Source organism: Phalacrocorax aristotelis, chromosome 10, assembly GCF_949628215.1.
Source record: "Phalacrocorax aristotelis chromosome 10, bGulAri2.1, whole genome shotgun sequence".
In the NCBI taxonomy this organism is placed as follows: Eukaryota; Metazoa; Chordata; class Aves; order Suliformes; family Phalacrocoracidae; genus Phalacrocorax; species Phalacrocorax aristotelis.
In genome coordinates, this window is record NC_134285.1 from 12,507,706 (window position 1) to 12,527,325 (window position 19,620).

Genomic DNA, 19,620 nt, shown 5'->3' on the forward strand with positions numbered 1-19,620 from the left:
ATCTCACATGTGTCCATCATGGGGCTCCTCTCTCAAAATTCCTGTAATTCAGCTCCAGTTTATCACAGAATTTCTCAAGAGATTGGGACCAGTAGGCCAGTGTTCAGCATAGTACCTGTGTATTTGCCAGGGGTGAAAGCAGTCGGCAGTGGTTTTACTTCATGTGCTGAAGCATGATTTATATCAGCCTAGCCCTCTGAGTGCCCAGTCATCATGCTTGTAGAGTCACAGTGATGCACAGGAAGTAGATACCCTAAAAATTTCACTGTTGCTTAAATTCTCTGTGAAAAGAGAATTTTTCATCCAGTTCATCATGGACTTTTATGTTGTATAGCAGTGCTTGCAATAATGGATGAATGTAATTCTGCCAGGTTTATTGAAGGTAACTCGGTGTCAGAGCATTAGAGTGAGAGTCTTACTAGTTTACTGGGCAGATGTGTGTGCACAGAGTGAAGAGAGGAATGGAGGCTCTGTACATAGCAGCCCCGACTGTTTCCCCTGTTCATGCTAATGCGAATCTGAAGCAATGCCATCTGCGTGGTGTGTGTTCCGCATCCCCTTGAATTCGCTGCCTTCCCAGTCAAAGTCTGAATGAAAGTCATGCTGGAGAACAGGGTCTCCAGTGTTAAAGGGTGTGTTAACCAACTGACACCCTTGAGTTGTAATGTTTAGGTGTTCCTTAGTGTGCTGGTGCTGGGAAAGTTTTTCTTGGGCAGTAAAGCCTGCTCTTGTTCTGCTTTAAATTACACTTATGATTTATTGAATGGCCATGTGCAATAAAAACTAAGTAGAAATTTTCCCTAACTGCAATAAAGTTAAAAGCCTATGGATGTGAAGTGTGGTGTATAATGTGTATTTCTTTCTTGGATTGAGAACTCCTTTTTAAAATTTGCTTAGTAACCCATGGTATTGTTGCATTTCCATACATACCTCAATAAATACACTAAGGTATGTGCTTGTGTGGTGTATATGTGTGGAAAGGGGCAAGAGCAAAGTTTTGTCCCTGCATACTTGGTAGCAAAACACTCACAGTTGTTTGGTTTTTTTTAAGGCATGCTTTGATTTCAGTTATTTCATTGTAATTGCAAAGCAGCAGGTCCTTCCTGAGCTGCACACAATTTTTCGGTGCTTTTCTATTATCCTACCTGTCATTGCAGGATCCTTGGAGAGTTTACGTTATGGAGCTTCCTGTTTTGCGGAATGTGTAGGTGAGTAAAACAAGACTGTATTCAGGCCTTGTATATGATAAGGAAGGAAGGAAGGATTGAAAACTTCCTTCTCTTCAGCAGGGATGTTGTGTTCTTAGAAGAATGGTACTTATGTCTGAGTGATCAGCATTCATGGAAGTAGCAGAGAAGCTCTGCTGATCTTTACCAGGCCCAGACCTGCCTAACGTTTGCATTCTGTGAGCTCAGAAAACTCATAGACGTGAAAGCTAAGCAAACTACTAAACCAGTGCAGGACAAAACCCAGCCACGTGTGTGTCTTTTTTACCAGTACCCAGTGTTAGCTCCTTTCATACTGAAACAGGCATGAAGAAAGACTTCTCCTTCAGTGAGCAGATACAAAACTTCTGTTCTGTAGAGGAACAGACAGAAAAACAGGATATTGAACTGTCCTGGAAAGGTTTGGTTGAATGGCTTGAGGTGTAGTTTGTAATTTATGCTTCTCATTTGCAATGCCAGCAGGTACTTGAAAATGCATAAGTGCTTTTCAGTGTAACAGCAAGGGGAGCCCATGGATGTTCTGCTCCTAGGGAGATCTTGCCCTGGCCTCTCAACTCCCTACTCAGGCAGTGTGGCTCAGAGACCCTTCATTCTTTCAATATTACTTCTTCTCTCTGTGGCTTTGTCATTGAAAGTGCTCAAATGTTGCAGTGCTGCTGTGAGGCAGAGGGAAAAAAAGCGCTCTATTATGGAAGCCACAGTGGTAATTTTTTCCTAGGTGTTGTCTTCTTCATCTGAGGGAAGGGAGAGTATTTTATTTGAATTTCACTCTTCTGCACTACAGTGGTCCCAGCTAAGGTCATAGCATGATCTTTTATCTTTTGGGGATGCTGTATTTGTTACAATCTCACAAACCATGGCCACCAAAACATATGGCATTGAAGGTACTATGACTCTGATCTTCTCATCCTTTCAGGGTTAATTCTTATCACCCGGTCTAGAAGAGAATCTCCTTTGACTAGGGGAATACAGAGACCGTGTAGCACACGGTCTGACATTATATTCAGTAGGAGACAGTGCTACCCGTGGACACTTGCCAGGTCTTTACAATGTCTTCATGCAAATACAGATAATCCTTATCTTCCCGTGCTTTCTTTGCCTCAGGCTGGATCTTTTCAAGCAGGCTTTCAGAAACAAAGTTCTTTACTGAAAAAGCACATAATTTAGTTTGTCTATGTACGTGTAGCCACAGCATGGCATGAAAAGCACCGAATGCTTCAGCAGATCTTTTTAATCTTGCTGTTGCTCTCTGAAAGGTGTTGAAAGAGCGTCATGCTGTAAATGCATTGCATTCCTTTTTTGCTCTTGGAAATTAGATTCCTGCCTTGATGGAAATTGTGAGGTTATGCGCATTGGATAGAGGGGAGTTCTTCTCACCTTCCATACAGGAGCTATCACTAGCATGCAGAGTGCTTTCAGAAACCCAGTTCTTTCAATTGTAAGTCCAAGTGGGAAGGGAACATTCTGAATATCCAGGCCCTTGTTTAGCAGATTTCAGTGGCCAAAGGATTAAAAAGTAAGAAAAAAAGTAGGGGAGGGGGAAGACTAAAAAAGAGGTGGTTTTTTTTGTTTGCTTCCTAGGACGCAGTGCATCGTACTTCCCCAAAAGAGCTAGATACAGCTACAGGTATTCGGCAGTCACCAGCACATACCTACAGGGAAGTATTTACAAAAGCAGTGGCATCTCTCTGGAGAGCACAGTGATCATTGAGGTATTGGGGAATTGCCAGATGGTTTTGAAAGTGAGTATTGTCATAATTGTCTGAGTGATTGGGATGAGATAATGTAGAACTGAATCTTTCTTTGGGATTACTGCTACATTTGAAACATTTGTTTTTCTTTTGACTAAAAGCCAGTTCAGTTCTGCATCTCATAATTAGAACTGCAGAATTGCTTTGATGTGACATGGCTTCAGGTTAAGTATGTGCCAGATTTAAAGGACAGATTAAACAAATCATTGTTTTGTTTTGTAAGTGGCATGATAGTTTCACCATTTTGTCACAAGTGTGGAACTGGAGATGAAGCTAGTCCCTTTGAAAGGAACTTGGTGTATTTTTAAGCACTTTCATATCTGTAGTAGTAATTTGAAAATAGCGAGTGTTTTAAAGAGAATTTGAGAAACTTGCAGGATGTTCTGGATTGGTGCCATTCCTAGCACAGTGTAAAATTCAATCTTGTAACACTCCATTGATCTCGACAGGAGCTCTCTCTCTGTGACAAGAGCAACAGACCAGTTTCAAATTACAGACCTCTTCCTGGGGTGAGCCCTGTGGTAGGCCAGTTAGAGAACTACAGTGCTTTAGCAGGGGCAGCATGGAGAACAAACTTCTCTCATCTGCCTTGATTTTCCTTCAGGTTAAGAGGAGATAATTCATGGGTTCTGTGGGGGGTTGACATGTGTGTCCTATATACACATATACCAGTGTGAAGAATAGGATAGTTATCCCTGTCCTTATATTGCCAAATGGATAAAATTAACTGGCCAGTGGTCCCATGATTTTACATGAAAAATGAGAATTTGAGTAATGTCTTCAGATTGAATCACTCTCTTCTGCCTTACAATATCAGTGGCTGGATTCCCTTACTTCTAGCTCTTTATCTTAATATGAGGCCTCCTAAGATATGCAAAATATGTAGTTGAATGCTTGTCTTCATAAAAAATAAAAAAGTAGAAGATATTAAGAAAAGAAATTACTAAAAGCTGCAGTCTATGCTGTACTTAAAATGGGGCAGAGTGCCACCATTTTTGATCTACCATTTGAGAGCAGTTCTTCCTTACCACAATCAGCCAAACTGCAACTAATTTGGCAAATTCCGTAATGAAATTAAGTATACATTTTCTCTTCTGAATCAGTAAAAGTAACCTTTGAAATGGCTGAGAATGACTGAGAACTTTACCAGGTATAGGCTCAAGAATCCACTGAGATGGATATTCATTTTGCTTCTCAACTGGAGTAGAAAGGATGTTTAATGTTTAATGTTTACCCAGAGTAGGTGATTGCTTCTGGCTTGAAAATGAAAGGGTTATAATACTGCTGTATAAAATGTATTTAATAGTGAGTGAAAATTCTTTACAGAAAAAATTTCTGGAAACTCTCTCATATATGCGACCTGAAGATGTGGCTATTGTGGTTGTGTTGCTTGCAGCACTGAGCCTTTTTTCATAGTCTATGAGACTCTCTGTAGATATCCTTATGTGGCAAAGTCCACAAGTTCCTATCAACAATAATATTTGTTGCTTTATAATGTTTGCTCCTAGGTGCAAGATGTACAGATTAAGAAAGTTCTTGCATCCAGAGAGGAGCCTCTGAAGGAAATGGACAGTCTAAGGTAGAAAAACTTCTAATCTGATCTAGTTCTTGGATTTTTTGAAGCTATGTGGCTTAGCAGCAGCTTGACTCGACATTGTTCACTGTTTCATACTCTGTAGTTTTTGATTTTTGTTTTTTTTTTTTTTTTTTAAAAGCAGGGATCGAGAAATGAGCACCATCAACAAAATGAGGCGTTTGTCCAAAAGAAGTTTTTTTGGAACCCAATTTTCATGCATTTCTATGTAAAAACATTTGGAGAGTGTACAATTAAAATTATTGTAGGTACAAATTATCAGGCCTCCAGCTGGCTAGAAGTGCGTATGGATCGCTCACTAGTTCTCTGAGTTGCAGTTGCTACTTGTACAGACTCTTGAGATTTGAAGTACATTTCAGAGGTTCTTGGCCTGGCAGATTCTCACAATGCAAAACGTTGGGATCTTTCTTCCAGGATATTTACATTGCATTTATTCCTCTAATGTAGTTTTCTTCCTTTTATGTTTTAGTTTTTAGTGACTCATTCATAACATATGTCAGTGTGTTTCCCCTGACTTGTCAAGGTACAGAATCTAGGGAAGATGCCTATAGAAAAAGGTCTCTTCAAACTGTGGAGGTCTGGTATTTTCCCAGAGAGCTGATGCTTCTTGCGTCATCAAAAAAAAAAAAGCAGTTCTGTTGTCTGATTAAGCTCAGCCTTGTAATCTTCCTCTTTGTCCTGGCACTTGGATTGTCAGCCTTTAAACAACACTGAGAACTGAGATAATTGACTCAATTCAAAGGGTCAGAAAGAGCAAGTTTGGAGTAAATGCACTGCTTTTTATATTCATCAGGAAGAGCTTTGTGTTCCACAGTACGGGTAGTGGTATCAGAGCTTAAATCAGAGTACAGGCACATCATCTTCTGTGAAGTTATTTATAGGATTTTTATAGATGTAAAAGCAGTTGTCTTTGTGGTTTTTTTTTTTTGTTTGTTCCCCCCCCCCCCCCAAATAGAGGTAGCAAAGAAAGCATTCAGTGAAACTAGGCTACTGAAAGTAATTATTCAGGCAAGTGGACCTTATTAGCATTTGCCTCAGCCTATTGTGACTATACAGTGGTCTAGCTTGTCCTCTGAACATGCATGTAATTTCCGCAGATAATAGCAAAAGCAACCACAGTTGCCTAGAAGTTCAGAAACCCTTATCCCATGTGCACAGTCTTTTCTGCTGGAAAGACTTTATCCAGATGTTTGTGCATTAAAAGTTTTTCTCTTATATTGTCTTTGTGACCCAGTTGATCGGATGAACAGTTAGTTCTACAGTTAATGTGCAGATGAACTCTATATTTCCCTGTATGGGAGCTGACCATTGGGCTACTGTAGAATTCTTCCTTTGGATGGCTTATTTTTCCCCATTTAGAGGGAAAATATACAATTAAAGTATGTTATATTAGGAGTGAAAACCAATGTTAGAAAGTGATCTCTTGCAAAAGTAGAAAACACTGTACTCTCAATATGGGACAGCAAAAGCAATCGGGGAGTGAACTGACAGCAGAAGCTAGGGAATAAGTTTGGGATAGAGCCCAAATATGTACACCTAGCACTGCAGGAAGATCTGGGTTGATCGGAAAGCAGTTGTTCTCGTGTGTATCATTCCTCTTCAGCTGTGATAAAGAGCACTTGTAGTTACTTTGCAATTGAGACATGCTTACTGATGCTAAAGGCACCCTGAATCATAAAATGGAATTTCTCTTTTACTTGAAACAAGAATTGTTGCCATTAAGCATAATTACTTGTAAAGAATTTACCAGGAGTTGGCTTTATTAAGTATTACAGCTGTGTTGAAGATATTGTGATTATCTTGATGGTTTTTGTTTTAGTTTGGGGTTTTTTTAAGGGCTCTTAGTGTCAGGGTGAATTAATGAAGAATAAAGACTTGCTGTAAAGAATGGAGATACAGAATAAGACAGATCCACTGTGGAGCAACAGCTCTGTTCAGAAAATCTGAGTCTAATGTCATAAACTGACTTGCAGCCACTGTTTGAAGCAAGAAACTATTGTTTGATGCAATAAACTATTTTATTGCAGGGAAATACTAGAACAGCATCCTCTTCATTTTTCTTTCCGTGATGGGAAAGTTGTGAAGCTCTGTCCTGTGAGGAGTGAACAGAGGTGGGCACTGAACATAAAGCGAGGCATTCTCAGTGTCCTGCAGACGTCACAAGCAACCACTGCCAGTGCAGTTGTTGAAGAGGTGAGACCGTCGGTAGTGTCATGCTCTAGGGTGGCTGTTAGCACTTGTGCATGTTAAGTCTATTCCCTTTTAAATAACTAGAGGTTTTTGTTATGTGGTGACTGGTCAGCAGTCAGTGGTGGTTATCTGATCGCTTTTTGTAGTGAATGTTATGAAATTATCTATAATTTGCATTCTTGTTGAGGGTTGGAATCCACTACCTTGTTATCTGAGGAAAAGCTGTGTATTGCAGAGTTCTCTGAGGACTTTGTAACACCAGGGCTTGTGCTTTATCTGTTGTCTGGGGGAAAACAGTATTTATTATTCATGATTATTCATCATGGCTTTTTTCATTAATTTCAGGAGGCTTTAAGATCAGGCTTCTCAGAGCTTTTGCAGGTTTTTTTGTTAGAATACTTAAGCTCAAATTCTGCTGTGTTACACTGAAATAATAGTCCAGATTACCCCCGTTGCCGATGTGTTTGTGTGAGTGCAGCTGAGATGCCTCAATGGCTGCAAGTCTGGTTTGAAGGGCAGTCTCTAGATCGACCTTCAGCATGTTGTGCACCACCTCATTCTCATGCTGTTGCTACATATCAGTTCTTAAATAGATGTTCTGCAATAAGGCTTGGGACACCTATATATGATTACATTTCTTCTGAGTAGAAATGCTTTTCTGCGTTAATGCTTCCCTACAAACCCACAAAATGTTAAGTGAAAAAGCATACATCTGTAAATGATCTGATTCAGAATAATACAGTGAAGCTAAACAAGTCAACAAACCCTGGCTATTATAAAGTTTGACCAAGGTCTTTAAAATAATTTGCCTTCAAAATTATTTGCCATGGCTTTTGTGGCAAAGCCGTTGTCCTGCAAGGAAGAATTTAGGTCTCCATTGCATTGTTATGACAACAATGATTAAAATTAGTTGTAATAGCCCATAATACCTGCTTGTATTGTATGTGTGCATGTGTGATTCAACACTGTATGGTTCTTACTAGGTGGATGTTCTGGGAATATGCCCAACCAGGTATCAGCGAAAAGGTCCTATTCTTGTCAAGACAAGGGACTTAAACCTCTGTTCTCATCGGTATTCTGGTTTTACTTCTGTTCAGTCTGTTGCTCTTCCTCATACGTCGGTAAGTGTTGGGGAATTACACTGATTCTTCCACAGGGCCTTTTAATTTCTTTGAAGAGTCTAAGTACCAGGTTTGCAGTTCACATCAGGTACTTCTCCTAGCGGGAACATTTTTCATAATGTAAATTAAAACATTTTTGAATCGTCATTTATGCTCAGTTACATTTGTGTGTGCCTGCCCAAACTTGAAATGGTCTGCCCAGCAAAGAAAAAGATGAATACTATTGTCCCTGTAATGCCCGTTATTCACAGAATTTGTTCTTAAAGCAAATTTGCATTGTAGTTGATGGGCATTATAGTATAAATGCAAGAGGCTGTTAGGTGCCTGGATTAAACTTTGGTACTGAAATATATTATAGTAGTAAACAGAAAGTAGAGATGTGCAGAGTAAAAATACATTGTGCAAAGAAAGTTGCTATTTGCAGAAAACTTTGGAAAGACAGAAGCTTTTCTAAAAGCCAAACTTACAGCTTTTCACTGTTCATGGCAAATACAGTCTATGTTTGTATCTTGTGCCATTTCTTTTAGGTGAATATTGTTTCTTTTATTGTACTAGCTAGTCATAATTTACCAGCCTTTTGCTTTCTCAACACTGCTGACCAAAAAGATCTGCTTAACACTGATACTTTGTGAGCTGAAATGAATTGAGACCATTTGGCACTGAAAGTTAGTAGCAGTTGCATTTCAGTGATGGAAAAATTAGACTGAAAATAAAGAGTGTATTAACCTCCACAGGCTGGGGGTTGTCAAAGGTCTGGACAAGAGACTTCACACGGTATCACAGACCTGGAATCCTCCATGAAATTGGGAGAGAAAGGATTGGGCAGGCTAACGTAGGTCATCAAGACTTTACCTGAAGTATCTGTTATTCTCAGTCTGAGCAGCAGATCCTGTCCTCCAAACTGGAATGTGTTCAGAGCGTTCAGGATGGAGTCCTGCTGGAGGCCAAATGTACTGAGTCCCACCTTGTTACACCATTCTTTCAGAAGGGCAGTGGGGCAAAGACACAGACACAGTCTTCACTGAAACTTTTTCAAGTGGAAACAGATACACTGTACAAAAAAGGTAACATGATGTTTCTGCTAAAATAAAGTAAATTTATTTCCAAGAAAAATCTTGGGACTGCATCTTGCCTGTGAGAACTCTTTGCACCTGATATTTCCTTTCATGCATTAAACTATGTGAAAGTGGATGTTTCTACAGGCTGGGCTACAGAAAGCAGTCCCTTCTTTAGGACTTGGGGCCTACTATAACTGGAAGCTGGGTGGGTCCCCAAGGGTGATAGATTTCCTTAATGGCCAACCCTTTTTTTTTTACTACCTTTACATACCTAGTGCCCTTGTACACAGACCATCAACTTTCTTGTGTCTGTGGACCATGAAGTTGGTGAAAGGTTTAGAGGGGAAGCCGTGCAAGGAGCAGCTAAAGTAATTTGGTTTGCTAAGCCTGGAGGAGAGTGAGGGCAGACCTCAACGCGGTCTGCAGCTTCCTCACAAGGGGAGGAGGAGGGGCAGGCGCTGATCTCTTCTCTCTGGTGACCAATGCCAAGGGAATGGCAGGAAGATGTGCCAGGGGAGGTTTAGGTTGGGTATTAGGAAAAGGTTCTTCACCCAGAGGGTGGTGGAGCACTGGAAGAGGCTCCCCAGGGAGGCAGTCACGGCACCAAGCCTGCTGATATTCAAGAAGCACTTGGACAAGGCCCTCAGAGACATGGTGTGAATTTTGGGGTTGTCCTGTGCAGGGACAGGAGTTGGACTCGATGATCCTTGTGGGTCCCTTCCAGCTCAGGACATTCTATGGTTCTATGATTTTATAATCCTTAGTTTGTGTACAAATGGAGCCTAAATATCTGCAAGTCCTGATGGAACTAACGACATGTCATGTCTGAGAACTGTTTCATTTTTTGCTCCTTCTTTGCTCTGTGTGCTTCTCCTTCGGAGAATGATTCTATTGAAGTACACGGGAAGCTTGCCTGAGGAAAGATTTTAAAACCGAGCTCTAAATGTTGAGAAGGATTCTGTATTTTTTTTCTACTTCTAAATAGTTCATTGATTTTTAAAGCAAAATCCAAATTTCCAGGACACTGTTTATAGTTATGCCGACATAAGATTACAAGATTCTTCCTTGGGAAGAGGTTAAGAGCCAAGCCATTTATTTTTCTTGGCACTCCTGTTGAGTTTTCAGGAGATGAGAGTGATTAGATTAAATTGGAAAGGGTGGTAAATGTAAAGTAGCAGGGCCAGTGTAAGAGGCATACTGATGGAGAGTGGGACTTTTTCAATGTGTATCTTCTTTATCTTGTTTCTCTGACTCTGTCTTTCAGGTCACACTTGTCTTTAGGCATTTATTCTGTTGTGTTCTTAAATTCAACCTGACTGCAGGCACTCATATTAATCCCTTGACTTTACTGAGACTAGAGAGGGTCTTACATGTAGAAATAAAGGCTGAGAGAGAAACTTTCCCCTAGCATTTATGACTAACCATAGCAAATGTCCAGCAACCACCAGATATCTGATTTTTCCTTATGTCTTTCCAGTGGACTCCAAGAATCTGTATGTGACCAGCATGCTCTATGAAAAGGAACACACTGAGAGGGAAGTCACTGGAGGGGAAGTGACTGAACTAGTGTGGAAGCTTTGCTTAGCACATAGTGTGAGTTTTGAGGTAAGCTTTTACACATAACCTCCATTTCCTTGTAAGACCCTTTGTGGTCTGAGACTTAGCCTACACTTATCTAGAGGTGACTGTGAGAGCAGCAATTTTGAAACACTGAAGCATTCCATTGTTTGGGGAATTTTTTAATGTCGAATTATAGAAAGGTAAAATGCTTTGAAGTATCATTTTCCTATATTAACAATAAATCAAACGGAAAAGAAGAGTCAAGATGTGATGTGGCCCCTGAATATTGGGCAAAAGCAATTTTCAACTGTATTCTAAATTACCCTGAAAGGAAATATTCCAGGTTTTTGTTTTGCTGTGGGGAAAAAACAAACAAACAAAGTGTCTGGTTTGGGTTATCACTGATAGTTTTGATGCTTAATTATAAAACCCCTTTTCTACAGCTTTAGTGTGGGATACTGCCCCTGGTAGTGCTGTTGTATCCATGTTTATTGGAGTTCTGTGGTCCTTCTGTCACCTCATCTCCTCAAAACACTGTGCACATGAAACCCTTGCCTCTGGATCTTGGCTGGCTGGTTCCATGTGCTTCTGATGAGTTCTAGTAATAACCATCATGTTTTCTGGGAATGCTGTGTGGGTCCAGAGGGAATGTCCTCTCACTTAAACCATTTTCATTCTTGAATGTTGCTAAGATAGTGTGGAATATTCTGGTCATATGGAACATGCAGTGGCTTAATTTTTTCCTATGATGGCTATCATTCTAGCTGAGGGTCTATCTGTCTCCTTAGCTCGCTCAGGTCTTGTAATTTTTGTGGATACTGGCAGCAGCTGGATCAGTTAGTATTTGTCACTGTCTTTGAAATGAAGATCCCTATCTTCTGTGAAATTTGGACATTATCAAGAACACCCGTAACATACAGTACAGAAGGATCAACAGATGATAGTGTTTAATCATTGCTGACCTGAGATGAACTGAGGGCAATGATCTAAAAGAGAGGGCACTTCATATCCCACTGTGCTTCACATGGAGTGGTTCTTGCTAGTAATGGAGTTCTTATATAGAACAATGTGCAAAAAATGTAAATTTGGAAATAGAAGAACACACTTCTTGTTTACGTCATTCATGGTTAGAACATTACTAGAAAACAAATATGGTCTAATGGGGAAGGCACTGAACTGGGCCTTGGTGTCTCCATGATTTTGCTACTGATGAGTTTAGTCAGCTCATTCCTGATACATTCCCTGTCCTCTGATGTTCTCGTCTTTTTAGATTGCTTGTACCTTGGAGCAAGATTATATCTTGTGCAATAGGGCTGTGAGCTCCCCTGTAAATGCATGTAGGTACAAGCGACATTAACAAAAAGCTTGAGACCTAGCATAGGAGAAGGCACTTCACCTTCCTTTGTCTGGGTTAAGTCCCATGTCAAAACAAAAGCTCTGCCTGTCTCTCCCCTGGGAGGGGACACAGATAGTGAGAGTTGGAGCACAGGCTTCATGGACACTGGAGGTGAGTGCACTGCTAGATTACAGTTCTGCAGGCCAGTGATGCCTGTTTAGAAATTAATATACTGTGTATATTCGCCTTTCTCTTAGCTTTAGCTGTGATTAATGAGCACAAGTAGGTGTTTGTGTAACGTGGCGTGAGACTTAAGGTAAAGGCATAGGCTGGAGAAGGATCAGAGTCACGACAACTGAAATGAGCAACTTCAGTCAGCTATGACAAATTACGACCCTAGCAGTTAGTCCCAACCTATTAAATGTTGATCAGAGTCTGACCTGGTATCACTGCCTGATGAACACCTCAGCACAGGGCTGAGGAGAAAGCAGCAGGGTGCCTTTCTGGGTGGTGGTATATGGGATAGGTTACTTTCTCTGAGTTATAAGCAATTCTGCCACCTTTTTTAGCTGCATGCTAGGGAGATTGGGGCTATAGAGAGCTAGAAGAGCCATAAACATAATGGTTCTTGCTAATGTAGAATAAAAGCAGCCTCTTTGGGTACGATAATAGTTCTATGTGTCTATCATTGTAACAGCAGTATGTAATGGCACTTAAGAACAGACTGGAGGATCTAAATACTACTTGGAAAATGTTGAAAAAAGAAATTACTGCAGCGGACCTGAGAATCTTTCTCTAAATCCTACCTTCTTCTGAACACCCATAATTCAGTGTCTTTGAAACAATGATAGATTACTTTTCCCAGTAACAGTGGGATGTCACTTCTGCCTTTGAATAGGCCCACAGGCTTCATGTGTGGGAAATTTGTTTTGTAAATTACTAAGATTAGCACAAGTGGCTGCTGTCTGTGCCACTGCCTAAAAAAGAGGTGAATTATTCATCATATGCCTGTCCCAGCACACGGTTCCATCGGCTGTTCCATCCTTTCCTGGGCCAGGAACAGGAAAGAAGTTATGGGAATGCCCCATGGTTGCTTGGGAGACAGCTCTGCTGTTACGCATGTATGGCTTGTTTGTCCCCTTATTGTTTGACTCTGAATGAGGTGAGATAATGCATTTCTTTCATGACACAAATCCAAGAATAAATGGAAGGGAAAATCCCCAACAGTGAAGGGTTGAGAAAATGGGGGTGGAGACTGTGTCACTTCCAAGGAAGCAAAGTTGTTGTTTAATTTTTTAATGCTATTATGAGATAAGATTGAATTTCAATGTGGATGTAGATTAGCTAATGGACCATTAAGTGAACAAGCTGCATACTAACAAAGAATGGTCAAAGGGATGGGGAGAAGGGACCCTCACTTGAGAGAGGGTTGAAGTAAGCCTGTCACACAGATTTTCCTGGGGGCTGCATTTACATTTGGCTGTCTGGGATTTGATGCTGGATTAGTAGCTCTGGTGAATGTGGCTGTGTATGTATTAAGCAGTGTGGGCAAGGGTATGTCAGGTTCACTTTGCCCAACTTCTGTACCCTGGTCTGACCCAAAAGAGTTTACCTTTAGGGCATGGTCTCACCATTTGATTTTCTCATAAGGCATTCTACTTGCTAGTTACTACCTAGTTGGGTGTTAGGATTCACATGTTTCTAACTTGTGGGTGTAGGGAGTAAAACAGAATATTTTGCAGGTAAAGAGGATGTTCTGATTATCAAGATGAATTAAGACACTGTAGTTACATCGGTGATTTTGCTTTTTGAATTTTGACTGTTCTTTTGCTGCATGACTGTAATAATGACTTTACCAGGAACAGAAGTCTTTGCTGTGAATTGGAAAGCCTTAGAAGGTAGTATTGGGAATGGCCTGTTAGGTCACTTAAATCTGATCCATGACCAGGCACAATTACGCCTTTCCTGAAATTGAGGCTGAGAGAAGGTTAACTGGCAAGGTAAGAAATCAAATATGAAAGAACTGATGAGGATCAGAAGGAAGGGAAGTTGTGCCATGGCAGGGAGAGGACAGCCATAGCTGTTCAACCAGTAGACTTCAGGGAGAATAGTGTGTCACCTTCATCTGATTTCATGCTTGGTCTTCAATTCAAGGAAATCACTGGTTCTTAACATATGTGTAGTTGAAAAAAGAAATTAGACAGCTGAAAACCAGAAGTATGGAGAAGAGACAGCTACGTAATTCCAAAGAGATATATTAAATTTACTGGAGAGAAGGCCTCACGCTTTCATTGAGAATATAAATTAGTAGGCAAAACCAAAGATGTTAACTGAACACGTTTTCAAAGTAACCTCCCTTGTGATTACATCGGTTTCTACTTGGCAGCAAATAAGGTGTTGAGCTTTCAAAGGGTAAGTGTTTGTATATATCATAATAGAAACACTTTTATTTGGAAATATTCTCCTACTTTACCTTCCAATGTAAACTATACCAAGTTTATGCTTACAGAGAGGTGTTTGTTTTGGTTTTTTTTAGTAGAGCTACCGTAAGTTGACAGATAGAAGGAAAAGCAAGCTTCTATATAGAATAGAAGCCAGGTTTCCTTATGTTTCATATAGGGGTGGGAATGGCAGCCAAATTTGCATGTTTGTTGTTATAATACTACAAATAGAGGAATTTACTATGAGGTTATTGTGTATATGACAAGTTGATTTCAATGCAGCCTACCTTAAGAAATAAAAACAACCCACCTGACCAGACAGTTAATTCTGAAGCTCTATTATTAGGAAGTAAAAATAGCTGTTTCTCCGCGAAAATTTGCAATGAGTTATTAGATGGGAGCTTGTTTAATCAGCAGGTGGGAAGCAGAATGAAGTCAGTCTACAGTCTAAAATGATATCACATGGAAATATATCAGTCTGGAAATTTTATCTTGAACTGTGCTGCAGCCTCCAGCTGATGAGCCACCTGAGCTCATCAGCAGCTGCACACACAGCTCCTTGTGATGATATCCGTGAGGCTCCCCAGCTCCCCTAATCTGGCTGCCTGTAGTCTATTTGCATGTGTAAAATGCACATAAGGCCTGTGGTTTACAAATACTTTCGAAGATCTTCATTAAATACACTTCCCTGAATATTTTATAGACCATGAAATGTAATCTGTTTCACTAGCTCCATAGTGTTCAGGGTTTGGTAATTTCTTTTTAAAATAGACCTTAAAGGTAATGGTGGAAAAGAAGGGAATGGGATACACGTGGATCTAACTGAATTTTAACTATGGAATTATAGATGTTATTGGAATTAATGCCTAGGTAGGGCTTCATGTGGGAGAATAAATTTCAATTTGATGAAATTAGTGTATTACTGGTAAAAAGAAAAAAAGTCCCAAAAGAACAAAAACATAAATAGTGTTTGTATTGAACCTGAAAAATTATTCCTTCAGCCTATCAAACAACATGGTAAGAAATTACTCCTGCTTTTTACTCTTCTTACTGCAAGACAGCTTCTTTTTACTGAAAATGTCTTGGCAGTCTCAAATTAAAATCAGATGCTGGCACTGGGTTATTCCAATTTTTCATTGCTTTTGGAAGCAGCTCCTGGAAGGAAGGTCAGGAAGTCAAAGTAGGTCTCTCCCCAGACCTTTGGAAATGTCACTTAGTGGAATTAGACTTTGTTTGTATGATTTTTACATGAAGAAAGTGTTTTCTTTGGAACCAGAGCAGTAGTCCTATGTCTAAGCCTTTCATGTCTGAAGTGAATAAAGAATTGAAGTGAATCTGTATGACATAGACCATGATTAAAACTTGTACATTATAAAGTCAGGTTAAAATGAACATAAAGTTACTGTTTTTAACATTTTGCTGATTTTTCAAGTAATGAGACCTATCTCCCTTCTGGAACTTTGGATCATGTTGCAGAGGAACACATCTACATGCTATTTAGCCTTCAAAATACCATTTTCCAAAAGCTTCTACTGAGGTCAAAATAACAATGTGATGAATAGTGTATGTGCAAATGAAAACAATCTGATAAAAAGGAGAACATATCATTCTTTCTTAGCAGGGGACAGACTGGGTAGGTAATACAGAGCCTGGTTTGAGTCAGGATGACACTGAAAGGTTTGTATTGCATAAAAATAGAAAGGCTTCTGTCTTGTTGATAATGTATTCAGTTCAATTTAATATTTGATTAATTTGATTTCCAGCATCCCATTTTAGAAAATAAAAATTATTGCTGGTAATGTAATACACATCCAAAAGTACCTCGAGACAGTGGTTTCTGAAAAATATTTGTTTCAGGTAATAGGAAAACTGATGCTGTCATATAAGTTAAGTGGGGGGTGGGAGTGATGTGGTTTTTTTAAATGTAAAGTCTAGTACAAGTAGCTACTTCACTTAACAGAAAAGTGTGGGTCAGCTCTGAATTGCTCTTAATTTCTTTCAGCCATGCACATGCAAATAAATTGTTAAGCAGAACTATTCACCTCCAACTGTACAGCTAGATTAAAATACTTTGTGGTTGGTTTTTTTCCTTTTTTTAAAAACTAAGTAACCCTAAAGCAGGTTTTCTGGTTTTGCCCACAAGAGCAAGGGGCAGTTTATGAATGAAGGGCTAGAACTTCTTTACAGTGAAAAGTGTGTGTAGTAATGTACTGCAGGTAAAATGCTGCTGTATGTTATAGCAGTTCAGCTTAGCCAGGGAGAACAGCTCTTCTGCCACTACAGTCCGATGCCCTAAGACTCATTTGGACAATGTCCTTAATAACACACTTTTAACTTTTGGTCAACCTGAAGTGGCTAGGCAGTTGGACTAGATGATCTTTCTTGGTCCCTTCCAACTGAAATAGTCTACTCTATTCAGTTTTAACTAATCCTGTGCTGCCTGTCAAGGTAGGAGCAGTTATGCTTGGCCTTTTACCCAGTAAGATGGGATATTTTCACACAGCACCAGAGGTACTCCAGCAAAACTTTTAGGCATTGTCCAAACTTCAGTTAAATGATCTTTCTCATAAACTTAAGACTAATATAAAATTAGCTTGACTATTGTTTCATTTGGAGTCGAGGCTGTGTCAGCGGTTCTGGGCATAAATCAGGATCTTGTTCTACAACCTCAGCAAAAATTATGGCCTTCTCTTCTGGATTTTGACTGCTGTGCTGCATATTGGTTTATTATTCATTTGTGTGCTAGTGGTGTGCTTAGAGGTCACTGAGCACTGTTGCTTCAGGGACCGACTGACATCCTAAGTGAAAGCCCTCCTCCTTACATGTTCACAGCCTGAAGAGAAAAGCAAGGGAGGGAAGGAAGACAGGGGCACAGGAAGAGAGGAGGTTTTACTCTCAGATTACATTGTGAATCAGTGGCAACGCTAGTATAACCCAGTCAATTGTTGTGCTCTGTTCTCTAAAGCTGTTTTCTGCACAGCTTTAATATTAATTTGTTGTGCTCTCTTACAGACTGCAGACCTTTTCATGACTCTTGTGTTTGAGCTTCGACATCTTTCTCTTGAGGCCTTAAAAGCAGTATGGCAAAGATCTTCATTTAAATGCAAAGACAACTGGTGAGGCCTCATCAGTAACTGCATTTAAAAAAATACATACAGGAAAGGAATGTGTTGTAAATATTTAAAATAAATTAACGTTTTAAATCCATGCCCAAATGTTGGATTTAAGTTTGCAGCACTTTGAAGGAAGAATGTTTATTGCAGATCTTGTTTGTGTGGAAGAGGGATGATATTGTCTCCTTACTGAATGAACGTTGTGTACAAAATAGACTTTCCGGTCCAATGCCTATTCCCACAGAAGACTTCCTGTTTCAGGAACAAAGTGAACAGGAAACTTGAGTCACTGCTTAGGTGGAAATGAATGCTGCTGGTTTTAAGTGTCTACTGCTGCTTGTTATGAAAAAGTTTACCTGGATCTGTACCTTCAGTGCCGTTAGGTCTCATCTGGGAGAGGGGACAAACGTTATGCTGCGAGTATGGATGTGATGGAGCCGCACCTTTCAACAGCAGCCTGATCTCAGGATGGTTTATACTGTTTATTGAACTGCAGCTTTAAAGATTAAGGCCCCCACTTCTCTGCAGACAGGAATAGTTCTGATCCAATGTTTTGAGACTTTCAGAAATACTAATCCAGTATTATTAAAATCAATATAATGTTTTCTCCCTCTGAAATCAACATTCTGAAAAGTGTAAAAAAAGAAACAAGTTTTTCTACTTGATTTCAGCACAAAATGTCATCAGCCTGTTTGAAATTCATCTAATGTCAGGTTTTAGGTTTGTAACAAATCTTAAACTTTGTCATGCAAAAGGGGCAAAATTTGTTTTGGCTTAGGTTTATTCTCACCTTTTGACAAATAGTTTTGTTACTATACTTAAATATTAAAAAGTAATCTAAATTACTCTGCCTCTTTCAATATTAACTTTAGACTAATTTTACTCAGGACAACATCATTAACTTTAGGGCCTAAAAAGAATCCCATGCAGACTACTCTCTTACTCTGATGCAAGTGCTTTTACCCAGTTCCATTTAACTGTTTCCTAGTTAATGCAAAAGTGTCCATCCACCAGTACAGGAGATAGGTACAGAATATTTACAGAGGGGTCTTAAGAGCTGGGATGTTCATTGTCTTGCTGGTGTAACCTTTCCGCTTAGATAAGGTCTAAAAAAGCACAGGAAGTAAAAGCTAGTCAATTCAGTTTTAATATTTTCATTTGTTATTGGTGAAATGAAGAAAAAACCCACCCTAATAAAAAAATCTGTGCTCTAAGTACCTCAGTCTTTAGAAGTAAAACTTGGGTTATGTTTTAGCTTCATTTCAGAGAAAGCAACTAAGTATTTTCTTAAAAGCCTGGTTACACACAGTTCTTGAAACACCAATACAGTTCACATCTTGGCTGAGGCATATTTCTGTAAAGTCACTAAAACAAAGAATAATGTTGATTTTTATGGAATCTGGCATTTGCTAAGCCTGTGGACTTCTATTTATTTTGAAAGAAGCCCAACTTCAATGTGTTTGTTATTTGTTTCTGGAGTATTCTGGTCACTTTAGATTTGCTGTACTTTTTTCTTGTGTTTCAGGCAGCCACTCATAGATGCTCTCCCATCTTGTGCTACAGAGGCGTGTGTTGTCCTAATGAAGGAAATTATAGCTTCCAGAGAAGTTGAGGAAGACAAAGTGGAATACTTCTTCTGGTCATTTTCATTCATTCCTAAACCCACCTCGGGCATGATCGAATCTCTTGCTGTGAGTGGATGTTGTTCGTTCTTCTTTAATTTATCATCAATCTAGCTGGCTTATAATTTTTGTATTTTACTGTAATAGTCTTTTTCACAGATATATAAAAAACTCTAACTGTCCAGGTGATTTTGGTGATGAAACTACTGTCTATTTTAATCTTGATTCCAAAAGAGGATGCAATTGTGTTTGGTCACTTGAGCTTCATTTGCATTTGTAGCCTAGAGACTTAAAACCAACCAACAAACAAACCCCAAAAAACAAACCCCAAACAAAAAAACCCAACCAACAACAAGAAAAAAAAAAGTGAACTATCCTGTGGACTCCAGAGACCAGTTTGGGCTAATTACTTTTGAGGTTCAAGGTCAGGTCAGTGTGAGGAGAATGATGCTGTTGCAGCTATCCCCTGCTTCAGATAGAGAGCTTTATTCTCCAGTTTGGTCCATTACAAAGTTTGTATTTAGCACCTGGTGACATTTTGGTCCTTTGTATATGCAGCACTACTGCAGCTTTTGATATTTTTCCTTTTTACTTGTATGCTGAGTAAT

General features: G+C 39.5%; 1 protein-coding gene across 1 annotated transcript in view; it reads left to right on the top strand.

Annotated features, from left to right (window-relative positions):
* The first annotated feature begins 348 nt into the window (after positions 1 to 348).
* LOC142062933 (uncharacterized) overlaps positions 349 to 19,620 on the top strand; it is a 110,442-nt gene continuing 91,170 nt past the window's right edge. Inside the window, exons 1-11 of the mRNA XM_075106199.1 lie at positions 349 to 382; positions 1,158 to 1,208; positions 2,808 to 2,938; positions 4,486 to 4,556; positions 6,599 to 6,764; positions 7,745 to 7,882; positions 8,410 to 8,510; positions 8,741 to 8,946; positions 10,418 to 10,545; positions 17,290 to 17,393; positions 18,916 to 19,081. Of these exons, the coding sequence (XP_074962300.1) occupies positions 349 to 382; positions 1,158 to 1,208; positions 2,808 to 2,938; positions 4,486 to 4,556; positions 6,599 to 6,764; positions 7,745 to 7,882; positions 8,410 to 8,510; positions 8,741 to 8,946; positions 10,418 to 10,545; positions 17,290 to 17,393; positions 18,916 to 19,081 (1,296 nt within the window). The remainder of the gene's footprint in view (positions 383 to 1,157; positions 1,209 to 2,807; positions 2,939 to 4,485; positions 4,557 to 6,598; positions 6,765 to 7,744; positions 7,883 to 8,409; positions 8,511 to 8,740; positions 8,947 to 10,417; positions 10,546 to 17,289; positions 17,394 to 18,915; positions 19,082 to 19,620) is intronic.